Source organism: Mastomys coucha, unplaced genomic scaffold (genome assembly GCF_008632895.1).
Source record: "Mastomys coucha isolate ucsf_1 unplaced genomic scaffold, UCSF_Mcou_1 pScaffold21, whole genome shotgun sequence".
NCBI classification, from domain to species: domain Eukaryota; kingdom Metazoa; phylum Chordata; class Mammalia; order Rodentia; family Muridae; genus Mastomys; species Mastomys coucha.
Window position 1 is genome coordinate 116,056,162 of NW_022196904.1, and position 14,864 is coordinate 116,071,025.

General features: G+C 56.4%; 4 protein-coding genes and 1 long non-coding RNA gene across 20 annotated transcripts in view; 1 reads left to right on the forward strand and 4 right to left on the reverse strand.

Moving 5' to 3' along the window:
- Nucleotides 1-2,901, reverse strand: part of Mvp (major vault protein) — a 28,806-nt gene extending 25,905 nt beyond the window's left edge. The window contains exon 1 of the mRNA XM_031388360.1: nucleotides 2,660-2,901. Within this exon, the coding sequence (XP_031244220.1) occupies nucleotides 2,660-2,661 (2 nt within the window). The 5' untranslated portion in view covers nucleotides 2,662-2,901. The remainder of the gene's footprint in view (nucleotides 1-2,659) is intronic.
- Nucleotides 2,902-3,055: 154 nt separating this feature from the next.
- Nucleotides 3,056-5,424, reverse strand: Pagr1 (PAXIP1 associated glutamate rich protein 1). Its single transcript, XM_031388367.1, has 3 exons — nucleotides 4,428-5,424; nucleotides 4,185-4,267; nucleotides 3,056-3,457 (listed from the first exon to the last, which is right to left on the reverse strand). Exons 1-3 carry the CDS (start codon nucleotides 4,904-4,906, stop codon nucleotides 3,258-3,260), a joined length of 762 nt encoding a protein of 253 aa, XP_031244227.1. The 5' UTR covers nucleotides 4,907-5,424; the 3' UTR covers nucleotides 3,056-3,257.
- Nucleotides 5,425-5,551: 127 nt separating this feature from the next.
- On the reverse strand, nucleotides 5,552-9,234 carry Prrt2 (proline rich transmembrane protein 2). 2 transcript variants are annotated; one of them, XM_031388365.1, is made up of 4 exons: nucleotides 9,024-9,233; nucleotides 7,391-8,357; nucleotides 6,876-7,008; nucleotides 5,554-6,722 (listed from the first exon to the last, which is right to left on the reverse strand). In XM_031388365.1, exons 2-4 carry the CDS (start codon nucleotides 8,291-8,293, stop codon nucleotides 6,712-6,714), a joined length of 1,047 nt encoding a protein of 348 aa, XP_031244225.1. In that variant the 5' UTR covers nucleotides 8,294-8,357; nucleotides 9,024-9,233; the 3' UTR covers nucleotides 5,554-6,711. The 2 variants fall into 2 exon arrangements, with proteins under 2 accessions (XP_031244224.1, XP_031244225.1); XM_031388364.1 differs by having other exon boundaries at nucleotides 5,552-7,008; nucleotides 9,024-9,234.
- Nucleotides 9,235-9,331: 97 nt separating this feature from the next.
- LOC116102995 lies at nucleotides 9,332-12,554 on the forward strand. Of its 13 annotated transcripts, none has more exons than XR_004123345.1 (4): nucleotides 9,332-9,452; nucleotides 9,990-10,059; nucleotides 10,944-11,716; nucleotides 12,347-12,554. It is a non-coding gene; the product is annotated as an uncharacterized LOC116102995 (long non-coding RNA). The 13 variants fall into 13 exon arrangements; XR_004123347.1 differs by having other exon boundaries at nucleotides 11,100-11,716; XR_004123350.1 differs by lacking the exon at nucleotides 9,332-9,452 and adding an exon at nucleotides 9,479-9,690.
- On the reverse strand, nucleotides 10,148-14,615 carry Maz (MYC associated zinc finger protein). 3 transcript variants are annotated; one of them, XM_031388362.1, is made up of 6 exons: nucleotides 14,256-14,615; nucleotides 13,332-14,182; nucleotides 12,891-12,954; nucleotides 12,457-12,628; nucleotides 11,512-11,736; nucleotides 10,148-11,198 (listed from the first exon to the last, which is right to left on the reverse strand). In XM_031388362.1, the coding sequence occupies exons 1-5, from the start codon at nucleotides 14,445-14,447 to the stop codon at nucleotides 11,534-11,536; spliced, it is 1,482 nt and encodes a 493-aa protein (XP_031244222.1). In that variant the 5' UTR covers nucleotides 14,448-14,615; the 3' UTR covers nucleotides 10,148-11,198; nucleotides 11,512-11,533. The 3 variants fall into 3 exon arrangements, with proteins under 3 accessions (XP_031244222.1, XP_031244221.1, XP_031244223.1); XM_031388361.1 differs by having other exon boundaries at nucleotides 11,507-11,736; nucleotides 14,256-14,612; XM_031388363.1 differs by lacking the exon at nucleotides 11,512-11,736.
- Between the last annotated feature and the right edge of the window lie 249 nt (nucleotides 14,616-14,864).

Consider the following 14,864-nt stretch of genomic DNA (forward strand, 5'->3'; position numbering starts at 1 on the left):
GGGGGGGGGATGGTACACCTCAAACAGCTCAAGCTCAACAAATCTGTTCCCATCTGGAGTGCAGAGACTTTTTCTCTTCTCTGGTGAGTCCGGAGTAGCAGTGAACTCACTGTGAAGCTGAGTGAACGGCCTCAAATCCTAATCTGCCTTCAGGAGAACAAGACCATCAACTCAGTGGCAAGCCCATTCCAGCCTCCCTCCACCCCTGTGACTGAGTCCAACTTTGAACAGCTTCTCTCCTGTGGATAACAGTTCCAGTTGCTCCACTTCACCTTAAAGTCATCACTGAGACCATGCCTGCACTTCCTGCTTTAACCATTAACACTGTCCTAGGCCACTCTCCTGCCTCTCTGATAAGAACCCTTCTCTCTCCTGCCTAGCTTCAAATAGCTCCCTTTGTTCCCAGCTCCGTTCTCTTGATCAGGGCTGGACAGAGAGTGAAAGGGAAGGTAGTGACCCAGCCCATCCACCAGATGGCTGCCCACTTTGGATTTAAGAAAAGGTCTACATTCAGTATAAGCAAGGCCTGTCCTCAATGGAGTTCTTCCCTGATTGCACCTTCCATGTTGGTTCCGGGGCTTGAACCCAAGCCAGCAGTGAGGCTCAACAGCTAGCCCCTCTCAAAAAAAAAAAAAAAAAAAAATCTTAACCAACCTACAGCTGGAGTGGTAGCCCAGGTTGTGATATCGTAGACATGCCAGGCTAAGGGAAGGCTCTGGAAAAAAAAAGAAAGCCTTAACTTTAACTGTAGCCCAACTAGGCCACTCTGTGGTAGGGGGACAGCTTGGTGGTAGCCTCACCATGTGCCAAGTGGCTCTGCCCCCCGCACCCCCCCAGATGTTACAAATGAATAGTGTACAGACTAGAATCAGATGGACTTAGAAGCCCTGATCTCCATTACAGGCCCATTCTAGCCTTTGAGGTCAAGGCCTAGCCCAGGCATACGGCTCTGGATGGTTGACCAGGCTTTCCTGGTGTTCTTGGAGACAGCCTGGCTTGTCAGCACCAGGTAGTCAGTCTCACTGGAGGGGACATAGCGGATCTGGATGGGGTCATAGCTGTCCAGGAAATGGTCTTACAAAGGTAAGCATTTTCCATAACCTGAGCCAGTGAACAGTCTCGGCTACACAAGAACAGTACGGCATACCACAGCAGGCCCGATCATCCAGGATCCAAAAGGTGGTTAGCTGTCCTGCTCAGGTGCCCCACCTCAGGGCGGGGATAGATATTCTATGTGCCAAAGGTATAAGTAGATAGTTTCTGGGAAAGCCATCTGGCTCACCTGTGATGGCCAGCCTCTCTCCCATGTCCCAGGGAGCCACAGGCAGAAAGGACATAAGGAACAGCTTTGTCAACCACCATCTTCCACTAGAGCTGGGCTCCAGTCACAGATCCCAGGTCCCCAGACCCTCAGGCCAGCTGCCCAGTTGAGCTTCCTCCTGTTCATTTCCCCTCCCCCTAAAGCTTTCCTCTTGTTCTCATTAAATCTGCACCCCCTGGAAACCATGCTACTCTTGGGATCGTTGCACAAAGCACTGCAAGAGTGGCCAAGGCCCATGGTTGGCACAGCCCTGCAAGGGGCAGCAGGAAAAAGCCTCCATGACTGGCCACGAAGGGAATCAAGGAGGTGAAGTCACATATGCCAGTCACTCAAGAGAAGGCAGAGCCCAGGTCCTCGGGAAGCCACAGCGGAGGAGTAAAGCCAACGATGGCATCTGAGTGGAAGCTGTAACTTTGCCCAGTTGGCTTCAGAAATTTGCAACAGGGTTTTACATGGTAGCTTAGGCTATGGTAGAACTGTATCTCAGGCTCTGGAGACCCTCCTGCCTCAGTTGCCCAAGTGCTGGGCTTAGAGGTGTGAACTGTGTCGGGCAAGGTTCCCCATTTCTTTGTTGTTGTGTTTTTTGTTATGTTTTGTTTTTTTTTTTGAAATGTGCTAAGGACCTTTGGACATATAGGTATGCTGTGCCACCGAGTTACACTCCATCCATCAGTTTGTAGAGTCCCTGCCCAAAATACATGAAACCCTAGATTCAAGCCCCAGCTCTGAATAAAACTGATATCGATGACAGAAATCTATAACGTTAGCGTTCACTCAGGAGATGGGGGCAAGAAGGTCAGATGTTCAAGGTCATCCTGGGCTCCACAGAGAGTTCAAGACACTTAGGAAACATGAGGAGAACCCTTTCTCAACAAGAACAACCAAACCCAAACCCAAAGTCAACCAAGCAAACAAGAGAAACAGAAACGACGGGATCTCTCCTGCTAAGTGCCTGAGTTGTTTCAGGACTCCTGGGCTCAAGGCATCCTTCCTGTTTCAGGTTCCTGAGGAGGGAATAGCACATGTGTGCTACTGGGCCTGACAAAAGTAACCCCTCACCTCCAATCTCCTGTGAGGAAGACCCTGATATCAGGGAGGCCTGAGGTTTTGGGGGCTGAGGATACTAACGGGGTACTTTTGAACCCTGAAACTCTTAGAAAGTGAAAGCTCACAAGGCAGAGCTGCCAACGCCCTCCTTCCTGTAACTGGTGACTGACGTGTCACTGCCCCAGAAGAAACATCGCTGGAAAGCAGGAAGATTAGAGAGAGCCTGTGGGATAGACACCTATTCTCGGGTTGGAGTCTGGGGGTCCGGCCAGGGTCTTGATCCGTACTCACATTTAGCAGGGTAGCTGGCTGCTGCAGGCCACAGGTCAGGAATTTCCCTCACTAACACTCAGGATGACTTCCCTAAAGGGCTGGGCAGGCAGGGGCGGAGCTTGGGTATTTAAAGGGCCCTGCAACTAGATCTTTTTCTCCTCCAGGCTGCACTGACGACACTGTAGCTAGGTCCACAGTCAGCAATTACTGCCTCAGTGCTAACTGGCGGGTCTGTACCAGAGACTAGGAAATCAGAGGACCGGGTTGTGGGGAGTGCTGGTGGTGGTGGTGGTGACTGCTGTGCCTCTGCCTCATCTGGCTTCAATATTACAGTGTGGAGGAATACAGTTCTGCCTCTGCCCGAGTGAGAACATTTGCAGTCCAACATGTGTTGAGCTGCAGTCTCTCCTCTGAGAAGATCATCCGGCATCTTTTATTAGATTCAGCATATCCAGCTCAAAACTGCAAACAGACACTCGACAGAACACTTTTCTGAAAGGCACTGTGCTGGGAGCTTGAAGCTTTTCCTGTTACATGTTTCCCAGAGCCTGGGGTAGAAAAGGCCGGCCCTGCCCAGCACAAAACAGTCTGCCCCTGTAGGCCTGAAGAGCAAGCATCAGTACTTCCGCTGCCTGGGAAAGAGACTAGCTCCTGAGGATCGGAGTGGAGGGCTGGCAGGGCTGGGGCCCTCTGAGTCTAAGCTGAAGAGGTCTCTCCCAGTCCGAAGGATCTGCTCCTCTAGCTTCTTATGTCGCTTCATGTCTGAGAGGACCTTATCCAGACGCGCCTCCCGTTTCTGGCTCCGGGCTGAGCTTCCTAAGAAGGTAGCGTTGACACAGTGATATGAGTGAGCATCCCCAAACTCCCACACTTAAGAGATCTTGTTAAATATACTCTTTATAGGCCTCTGGAGCACAGAGGGGCTAATGTTTAGGTTTGGGCCACACACAGGACAGCTGATAGTAGGCTCTGATATGATACCCCTAAGGCGATGGCTGGGGAACACAGCCATCAAGTGCAAAGGCCCTGGGACAGGAGGCAGATGTATTCTGAGTACAGTGCACTGGGGCAGGGGTGAAGGACAGAAACCTGAGATTCTCTCTGGACATGCTCTTCTTCCATGTAATGGAATCCTCTGGAGGATTACAAGCAGAGAAAAGACAGGCGTTCACTTAAAAGGACTACTCTGGTTGATAATGGTGGATCTGTACAGTGGAGCTAATGCACCTTGCTGTTGGCTTGACCAGCTGGGAGAGAGCTCAAGAATGATTCTGGAAGCATATGCTAGGAAGGCCCATGGGCTGGGATGTCAGGTCAGCTCTGGACATGAATATAGTACCTCAGATATGTGTTCAGGGAACTTTGAACTTTGAAGGTCTGCGGGTCTCTGACAAAGTATTGCGCTGACCTAAGCCAGAAATACGCTGCTACTGTGTGAACGCTCCTGGCTGCAGCTAGTACGTGACTTTAGAAACCAGCCAAGGCACTTCTGGGGTTTAGAGGAGGCCCTTTATTTCCCTCAATTCTTCCCTCTCATTTGTACCTGGTGTACGTCTTCTGTCAATCAGTGAGTCCTTTGGTGTCATTGGCTCATCATCAAAGTCAAATTCTGTAGGCATGTGCGGCCTGAAACAGGGTGGATAGATAGCAAAGGGTGAGAGAAGCTCTCCCAAACACCGGCTGGCATACCCCAGCCCGCTGGCTCATCCTTTCCTGCTCTCCCCTCCCTCCAATTTCTGTGCTCAGGAGAGCAGTCCCAGAAATAATGTGTAAAGCATGGTCTCACTTTTCCTCCTCCTCTTCTTTGGCCTCTGGCTCCTCATCTGATCTCTCCTCTTCACTCTGGGCCTCGGGAGTGGGCGGCCGGCGGGGTAGGATCTCTGCTTGAAGCTCCAGAGTACCTTGGGTAGCCAGCAGTTCATAGAGCCGCTGGATTTCGGAGGGTGGGGGCATCCAGGACTGCCCACTGGCCGGCAGCTCCACCTCTTCATCGCTGCAGGGCACACACCAGTCTTCGGATTCTCCCTCCGCACGCTCGTCGCTCGCAGCGCCGGGAGCTTCTAGTACCTCCTCAACCCTGGATCCCTCACGCCCGACCTCCTCCTGACTGCCTTTCCCCTCTTCCTCGGCCTTACTAGCCGAGACAGAGGGACCTCCAGTGTCCTCCACCGCCAGTGCCTGGAGGCCGGAAGTCACTTCCCCTTCTTCAGACAGAGGCGCCGCTGTGCTGCCTGCAATGGTTCCATGGCCCAAGGCAAGGGACATAGAGTACTAGGGAAAAAGCCCAGCAATATAGGAGATTCTAGAGTACCAAACCAGGGTGCCTCACCCAGAAGGCTTGGGATCCAGTGGGGTCTAGGAAATCGCCAACCAGTCAGTCCAACAGCTGACGGCGGCCAGAGCACCGTCCCCAGGAGGGGGCGCTCAGATCCCTGCAAGGACAGACCCCACCCCACGGATCCAGAATTCTGCCGTTCCCAGGGACCCGCAGGAAACACGCTCGGAGCTAGAAATGGAAGGGCCTGCTTTTTCGCTTTCACATCGCCTTCTCCACCACCTGGATGGAAGTCACTTTTCTAGACCTGGCAAACCTCGTTCGCGTCTACTCAGCAGCGGTACAAACCTGGAGCTAAAACCCGCCTCCCAGGCTGCGCAGGATCGCAGTACGCAGGCGCAGAGAAATGGCGCGGAGGCTCCGCGGTAGTCAAAGCTACTTGGAAAAGGGAAAAAAAAGGGGGGGGGGAGGAGAGAGAAAACTTGCGCATGCGCAATTAGGCTCTTAGGAGTCACTAACTTCGGCCCGTACTAAAGATGGCCACTGCGGCAGCGCATGCGTATTCCGTTCTCTAGGGCCTGCCAGAAAGCAGTACCTTGACTCTGCAAACCAACACAGGGACCAACTGAGGCCAGTCTCATGCATTCTCTGTTTATTAGTGTTTAAGACTCATGCAGCATTCAGCATACAAAAAGGGAGACTCAGTTTTATTTTTTTTAAAGGAATTTTAGTTTTCCCCCAACTCTTTTTAAAGAAAGGAAACAAACAAATCCCCCCCCACCAACTCCGAAATGCATCGCAGCTGGCTCTCTGCCTCCTCAGAGGGCTGTCGCGTGCAACAAACCTCCCTCATCCTCTTAGAGAATAATTACAGAGCTCCCCCGCCCTTCCCTTGCTCCCTGCAGCTGGGAACTTTGGTCCTATTTTTTTAATTCTACTGTTTACAAAGCACATAAATGGACCTTCAAACAAGAAACTCCGAGGTTAAAAAGCCCAAATGGGCAGGTCAATTCAGGCTGACTCTTCAGCCACAGCTGTACCCCTTCCTCCCCTGGATGTTCAGAATGAGGACTCCCACTCTTGTGAAAGTCCCCCAGGTAAGGCCTGGCTTGCCAGCTTTGCGACCCAATAGGCACCTTAGGGGTTGGGGTAGGGTATGGTCTGGGCCTGGGTAGTCCCCAGTAGAGAACAGTCAGAGCCCCCAGCTAGGCTCCTCTCCCCACACCATCCTTCTTCCCTCAGCCTGACCTAAGTACTGCAGTTTTTGCAGACTAAGTGTTGGCAGGAGGGTGAAGACGCTAAGAGGAAGATGAGAAGGGAGAAGGGGTCAGGGGATGTGGCACGGAGAAAGGGTGTTAAGGAAGGGAAGAAAGGGATGGGTTAGATACCAAGACAATGAAAGTTGGGAGGTCAGGGTTCATTAAGGTTCAGAGAATTCCAGAGGCAGGAAGAAGTGCAGGGAGGCTGGGAGAGATGCAGAGGTGCAGAGGACAACTGAGATGTTCAGGAAGGCTTCCAGAAGTGCAGAGAGGTTTTCAGAGTGCAGGGTTAGGGAGGTCAAGAGGCAGGAGGGGAGGTCTGCAGGCAAAAGTGCAGGGAAAAGGGAAGCCTATGGCTGGCAGAGGAGCCTGGCAGGATGCAGGAGTGGGAAAAAAGCTGTAAACAAGGCCGCTCAGGCTCCCTTGGTCCCTAGGGATGGGGGCCAGGGACATGGACTGGGATTCTCCCAGGATAGGGATGGACCCAAGACAGCTCCCAACAGGAAGAAAAGTCTTGGAATGCAGGGCAGAGCCCCTCACTTATACACTGTGGGAGAGGAGAGGGAAAGACAGACAGGGGAGGAGACAGGAAGAGACAAAGGAATAGGGAGGACAGACAGGAGAGAGCAGGGTCAGGGGTTAGTAAAGCTGCCCTTGTCAACCTTCCACTCCTCCCTTCCTGTCCCCGACCCCCACTCACCGCCCAAGTTGATGACGCAGGAGGCGATGATGATGAGGACCCCCCCAACCAGCGCCACGATGCTTAAGAGCTTGGCTACTCGGCCCAGACGTTGAGCCCCATCCACGTCCCCCTGTTGCAGGCTGTTCCGGGACTGGGGTGAGGGTGAGGGGTTTGGAGGTATCATGGCCCAGATCAGCAGGAGCCAGCCCAGCAGGGATCAGGTGAGAGTCCAGAGGAGGGAGGTCAGCCCCATAGGGTTAAGAAAGGAAGGAGAATTGGGGATGCAGGAGGAAGAGGGTACAGGTCAGCAAGATTATATGACACATCTGTTTCCCTCCCGCTTGAAGGGGTAGGGCAGGAGTGCCTTGGAAGGTTAGTTAGGTCTTGGGGAGAGGCAAGCAAAGACCCGGCAATTGGAAATGTGGGATCCATGCAGAGAGGCGAGGGAAGGTGTCATTACTGAGGATCTGTTCTGACAGTGGCACGAAGCTGGGAGCCACAGTACACTTGGGCCAGGGTCCCTTGGGGCTCACCATGACGGCATAAGCGAAGGCCACAATGTTGACAGGCCACATGGGGCAGAAGCAGGACAGGATGGCAAGGATGATATAGTCCCGAGGTTTCTGGGTGCCTTCACCCCCTTCCACCCCAGGCCCTGCCAGCTGGGAGCTGGGATGACGGCTTAGGCTACCTCGAGGAGATCCTGGATGCCCACCATGAGCCCTTCCTATTCTGTCTTCTTCAACCAGCTTCTGCAGCACACGGGGGGGTGCCCCATTGGCTGGGGGTGTTTTAGTTGAGGGTGGTGAATGAGGTTGGGGGGCTGGGCCCTCTTCCCCGTCACCAGCCTGAAGGGGAACCACTGCTCCATTCTCTTGTTTTTCCCCTGTACTTTCTGTCAGGACCTCTGTGGTAGGGTCCTCTTGGGTGGGGGGCTCTGCCTGAAGGGGTGGTTTAGGAGGAGGCTGGGAAGTTGGCTGGGGGTCTGACTGTGTGTTTAGCTGGAAAGCAGGCTCTGGGGTTGGCTCAGGAGGGGCTGCAGACTGCTGCTCAGACCCTTGCTCTGCTGTAGCTTCTCTGTTCACTTCTGGTTTGGATGCTGGCTCTTGGCATGCCTCGTTGGGGCTGGGGCTGGGGCTGGGGCTGGGCTTGGAGTCTTCTCCTGGCTTTAAGCTGAGGTCTGTGGCCTGGACTGTTTCTGGGGTTTCAACTGGGGTCTTTGTGGTTTCTGGTGCCAGCTCTGCCTTAGGCCCTGAGTCCACAGGGGCTGCAGTGATGTCTGGACCTGGCTGAAGGGCCTCTGGCTGGTCTGGAATCTCTGCTACAGCCTGGACAGGACCTGGTCCTTCCTCAGAATGCCTGGGACCTTCTGTCTGGGTGTTGGAACTGTCTTCCACCCCCTTCATCTCAGAGACCTCAGAGCTGCTGGCTGCCATCTTAGAGAAGAGAGATGGGAGAGGGCCCGTGGGGAAGAGGAAACAGCAGTGACAGTAGCAAATCCTGGAAGAGGAGGAGATGGGCTTGGTGAGGAAGGAAGAAATGTCTCTCATTACCACAGGCCCAAGAGGGCTAGGATTCTGCTTCAGGGCTAGCCTGTACTGTCCCTAGGAAGATGAGGAAAAGTTGAGATTTCCTTTGCCTTATGGTCGGACACCCTTGGGTGGAGAAGTGTTCTACTTCTAAAGCCTGCTTGGAGAGCCATGGGAAGACAAACCCTTTTCTGAACAGAACTGCTCTTGGGTCTGTTCCTAGATCCATCCAACACACCCAACAAGACCCAGACTTTCATCTCCCAAATGGAAGGTGCACCAGAACATCAAAATTTGTGCATGCTCAGGCATTCCAACAGGCAGACTGACAGAGGACCCCACACATTCTGTTCCTTTTGTACCCTTCCCATCTCTCTGGGCACCACCTGAGAAGTGCAGGTTTTCCTAGTGCGCATTCGTGCTCAAATGCCCGTCTACCTCCTCCCAGCCCCTTCTTGGGGAGACCCAGTATCGTGTGCATACCTTCTTAGTCCTTCTTTTAGGGGTTCCCTTGTTGCTTTCAGCAGAGGCTGAGGGGGAGGGGATCTCCCGATGGTACAACGCACCCAGCACCACCCTCTAGTTGGCCTGGCACCTGCATTCCCATGCCACCCAGCTGTCTGTCGTCCACACCTACCAGCAGTCTCAGGTCATCTCAGTCTCATCCGCTGCCAGCCTCAGGACTGCTCCTGCGTCCCGCCGCCGCTGCTGCTGCTGCTCCTGCAGCAGCCGCAGACCGGGGAGGGAACAAGTCTGAGAGCAATGAAGGGAGGTGGCGGGTCTCCCCTCCTCTCTCCTCCGGGTTTGCTCGGCCCTTCTTCTCTGGTCCCCTCCCCTAAGCTCCACTGCTGCCGCGCCGCCCCCGCCCCTAGCACGCCTCCTGCCCCTCCCGGATAGCCCTAGAGAACCTCGTGCCAGGCCCCGTGTTACCTGGGTAACCGGCCCGGGGACCACTCGTGCCCCCTCCCTGCCCTTTCTCCACGCGCACCTCCTGGTGGGGCACCCCCTTCCTAAGTCCTCGGCCCCTCCCGCCAACGGTCACCGGGGGATCCTGGCAGAGACCTAGGTTTGCGAAGAGACGGACCAGTGAGGATTGGGTGGAGGCATCCTGAGCAGCATAGCTGGGTTAAGCAAACAGGTCTAAGTTTGGGGCGGCTGCAGGGGAACTGCGTGGGGTTTCAAGAGAAGGGAGTCTGCAGAACTGAAGCCTTCCTACTCCTGGAAAGCAGCAGCAGCAGCAATGCGCGATGAAAGCTTAAGGGTCTTTATAAAGGTCTGAGCAAAGCCCAGAAAAGTAAATTCCAGTAAGTTAGGAACGGCTGGGGCAAGCAGTCCATGACCACCACAGTGGGACCCGAATGCAGTTTACTGAACCCTGTGTCAACCATGGCCCCTGGGATCTCTATGTGCAGGCATTTGGAGGGGTTGTATGCAGCCTGGTGCTGGGTCGTGGGCAGGTCAGCATCAATAACTAGCTTGGGCACTTCTAATCTCCAGTGGGTGTTCTATGCCTGTCCAGATTGGGTATTCCCTGAAGATCTGGAATTTGCTCTCTACAATTTCTGGACTCTTAGATCTACCCAAAATTTGTGTTGTACTGCAGCTAGAGGCTGTACCTCAGAAGAGAGAAGCTACCACTTTGCAGGGCAAGAAAGGCTGGGCCTGAGATCAAGGTCAACAAAGAACCCCTCCCTCTCTCTAGAAGGGTCGAGGCACACACACAACAGGGAGCTTGGTGAAGATTAACTTAGGAACCCAGAGACAAGTTTTTATTTAAAATTTATTGTAATGGGGTCTGCGCAAAAGGAGGGAGGGGAGAGTGGGGAACATGCAAGGGACACAGGAACACGATGACATGGCCAGGGCCATTGCTTCTGTTGTGGGAAAGAGGAAGAAAAGACCAGGGCTGGAGCTGGGGTGGAAGAGGGAAGGGGGAGACACTGTGGCTGCATTCCCCCACCCCCAGGAAGCACCTCTTGTCCCTGGCTCCCCTCCTTTTACCCTGGCCCCCTAAGATTCCATCTCTCTTGTTCTGCCTCTGGCCTTCGTGGCTCCTTCTGATGCTCCCCTTGGCTTTTCCCTGGACAGATACTCCAGTAGGATGCTTGGGGTTTAACCAACCACCCAAACCTTACTCAAAGTATCCCTCTGCCTTCCCTGCTTCTGCCCCTCCTCAATACCACCCTCTCTCTCCTCTGGACAGAATCTTAATTCCCCTCCTCTCTCCTCCCTACCCCTGGGAAAAAAAAACAACAACAAAAAAGAAAGCACCAACTCCCCAGGAAGGGGCAGCAGACAGTGGGGGAGGGGACAAAAGGAGGAGAGCACAGGACCTTCTAGGGAAAGGCTCACAGATCCCTGGGAGGGAAGGCAAGGGGTTAAAGGTTGAGGGCAGTGGCTGCTGCTGTCCTCTGCCACCCCTGCTCACTGTCCAGGGGATTTCAACACAACTCAGGGGACAGGTGTTTGTAGGGTCAGCTCTGATAGGGAGAAGAAAGGAGCAGGAGAAACATTGTTAAAACCTAGTGAATTCCTTCTTCCTCCTTTCTGTCTGGAGGCTCCTTGGCTGATGAAGAGTCGTGAGGAGTTGGTGGGAAGAGGAAACTGTACCAAGAAGAGCTTCCTCCACTCTCCCCTCTCCCCCATCAACTTGGAGCTCACCAAGGCTGGGAGGGAAGTGGCTGAGAGCTCACTGGTACCCCCTCTGCCCCAGAGAGGGAGCCCACAGCTGTGGGAGGGGCTGCCACCACTGCTGCTGCCGCCGCTGCTGCTGCTGCCGCCGCTGCCGCCATTGGACAAACCTCACCAGTACCTACAGTGAGAAACACCAAGGATCACAGCACAATCTAAATGGCAAGAAACATGCTCCATACCCCAGACCTGTCAACTATTTCCCTACGTCCCCTGGGACACAGCCGTTACTTCCTATCTGGTCCCCAGAGGCTTTGGCCTGCTTGCTTACCCAGACAGAGCATGTCCACATTGCCCTCTCTGGATCCCAAGTCTCCCTAATCTGAGTGGCAGACTGGCATCCCTGGCCTTCCTGAGATCCCCTATCGGGCCCTTTGAGTTCCCTTGTCCCACACATCCCATCCTGCCCCCCCCAGCCATGTCCCACACCTTGCCTGGTGGGTGCAGGGGTCCCCCTCAGCAGGTAGGCTGTGGCTGGGGGGCATCTCCCGGGATAGGAGGGGCGGCCCCCCCCAGATGGGTCTGCATGTGGCCGGCCAGCTGGGCAGGGGTCTTGCAGTGCACGCTGCACAGCTTGCACAGGATGCGGTCAGCCCGCGGGGCCTGGAGCCCATGGTCCTTCACCGCGTGGATGCGCAGGTATGCTGCTGTGGTGAAGCCTATTGGGGGGGTGGGGGTGGGATGGGGGTCGGGGTCAGCCTGGTGGAGACCCCAGAGACAGGGCAGTTCTCCTAGGCTGGGGACACCCTCCTCACATGGCACTGTCCTCCTCCCACCACATCCTTGGTAGGCTGGGGCCGACTACTCCAGAGGAACATAACCTTTCCCTGAGCTTGAGTGGTGCCCATTACTTAGTCCTTAATATCTACAGAGGCCTTCCCCCACAGGACAGGACACTGTTGCCTAGCTTTTTAAAGGGTTGACTCTCAGTAGAGACGGCTGTGTCCCCCCCTCTCCAGTGCCCAGTCTCAGCTCCTTTAGTGACTAACCACATTGAAAACCGCTTTCTGTCACTGGGTAGGGTGTGTGCTTGTACACCCATGCTGATACACTCCACCTGCCCCAGGAGCTGGAGACAAGAACTTGTGGCTGCAAAGTTGAAACCCTTGGGACTGGCTCTTTGGCTATTCCTTTCTCAAAGCAACCACGTCCCACTTCATTCTTTCAAGCACACACAAGAAGTTGAGTTTCTAGTAGACAGTCTTCTGTGAGCCATGGCACATAATTTAATGACGTTGTTTCCAATGCTGTTGTGCTTGCTTCTTAAAGGGTTCTTTCTCTACATGCCACGAGCTCTTGGCTGCAGCTCCCTTGACCCACATCGGTGAGACAAAAAACCCAACAGCTCTGTGCCCCCCCTGGCATCCCTTAGCATGTACCTTTGTTGCAGAGCTCACAGACATGGTGAGGGCCCTGGCTGTGCACCTTCATGTGGTCCGAAATATAAGCCGAGCTCAGCATCTTGCCACACACATGACATGGCACCTTCTCCTCGTGTCGTACTGTGTGCGCTCGGAGTCGATCCTTCGTAGCAAAAGCTGCCTCACATTTCTGGGGGGGAGGGTGTGGGGTCACAGTAGAGTTAAAGCGTCGGGGAGCAGAGAGAAGGGAGCAAGATAAAGGGATCAGAGCCTTGGGGGTCTTTGATCTGTAGGAAATGGGCGTGAGATGACCAGGCCTTGAAGGAGAAATGTGAAAATGGAGTGAAGAGGCAAAAAGAGAGAGAAAAAGGGGGTCTGAGAGGCTGAACCCACACAGCTACAATGAGGATCAAAATCATGAAAACCAGGACAGGAGGAAGCGGGCTTCCTACCTCACATTTGAAGGGCCGCTCTGTTGAGTGCACTTGTCTGACGTGACTGTTGAGGTGATCCGGCCTAGGGATATTTTGAGGTGGGAGGGGGTGTGTGTTAGGGCTAAGGCTCCGAGGTGAAGTGTGCCTCAAATCTACCTAGGTTCCTCCAAAATGCCTTTCCAAAGGTCCCAGCATTTCCCCCAGCTTCAGTCCTCAGGCAGGAAAGCCCTCAAACCAAGATTCCTCTTCTGCCTAGGCTGCTTTCCTGCAGCCCAAAGACCCACCTCTTGGAAAGTACCACCCCCTGTTCCTAGCAACCACGAGGCTCACTTCCCTCCTCCCTGGGAGTGGTTCCTGTCCCCAGGAACGGGAGCCGCCTCCCCACCGGCCAAAGACAGGCCACCTTGTTGCCCCACCCCCCCACCATCGGCCTAGTGGGCAGCCGAGGCCCCTGCACACCGGGAGAAGCTCTTGCCACAGTGGGAGCAGTTGTAGGGCTTGTGCACAGCGCCGTCATGTGAGCGCACGTGGTAACTCATGCGGTCCTTGCGCTTGAAGCGCTGCTGGCACACAGGGCACTGGTAGGGCTTCTCGTCCGAATGCGACAGCTTATGTCGGTTCAGGTGGTAGACGTCGCGGAAGGCCTTGCCGCACATCTCGCAGGCGTGATTCTTCCGGATGCGCTTTCCAGAGGCAGTCGTGGTCACAACGCCACCGGCCGCCACCGCGGCTGTGCCGCCGCCGGCCCCGGCTTCTCCCCCACCCCCGCTGGCCCCGCTCAGCTGGGGGACACTCAAGAGGCTCAGGGGCACCATGGTGGGCATCTTCATAGCACCCGAAGGGACCCGGCCAGCCTTGGCTCCTGTGTGGATGGCTTCGTGCCTTCGGAGGTTGTAGCCGTTCTTGAACTCCTTGGCGCACAAGGCGCAGATGTAGGGCCCCTTGCTCTTTGTCTTCTTCTCCAAGACAGATGCAACCGGGGCCACAGCGACCGTCGAGGTTGGGGCGACGACAGCGGTGGCAGCCGCTGCGGCGATAGTGGCGGCCGCAGCGGGGGGCGCGGCCTCGGCCGCTGGTGCGGAGACGGCAGGGGGTGGCGGAGGAGGCGCCGGAGGCTGCTTCAGGGCCGCTGTGTCCACTGTGGAGGCGGCAGCAGGGGCTGGGGGTGCAGTCACCACTGCAGCGGCAGCAGCCGCCGCAGCCGCCGCCGCCGCGGCTGATTCCTGCGCGGCGGCGAGAACCGGGAGCAAGTCCACTTGGAGGGGCTCGGCCGCCGGGGCCTGGGGCGTGGGTGGGGGCGCTGGCGCGGCCTGCGGAGACAAGGCGCGGTGTGGGCCGCGGTCGATGGTCGGCGCCTGCCCGCCCGGCCCGGCCCCTACTCACCTGGAATGGACTCTGGGCGCAGCCCTGGGAGGCAAAGAAGCGGGACTGGAGCTCAGCCCCGACCTGCAGGGGGTTCTGGGCGTGACCCTGAGGTGGCGGGAAGGAGTTCATGAGGCCGCCCACCCCCCGGGAGTCCAGGCCCAGCACGGGGAAGGGGGGGGCCAGCAGCGTGCAAGGGAACACGGGGAACATGGCCTCGGCCACAGTGGGGCCCCCGGAGCTCAGCGGGAGCCGGGGGCACGGGCCGCGCGGGGCCCGGGCTCGGGGCGCCGCCCCCGGCCGGCCGGGTTGGGCCGAGCCGAACGCATGGCCCGAGGGCCGCCCCGCCGCCCGCGCACCCCGGCCGGCGGGAGGGAGGGAAGGAGGGCGTCTTGTGGGGCGCGGAGCGCGGCGGCGGCGGCGACGCCCCCTAGGTGGGGGCGAGAGGCCCCGCGGGGCAGAGGGCCGGGGCCGGGGGCGGGGGCCCGGGCGGCGGCGGCGGCGGCGGTGGCGGCGGCAGTTGGAGCCTGGCGGGGCGGGGTGGGGGGAGCGAGGGAGCAGCTTCGGCCCCCGCCGCGCGCGCGCGCCCAGCCGGCGCCTCGGGGAGGGCGGGGGAGGGCGCGAGGGAGG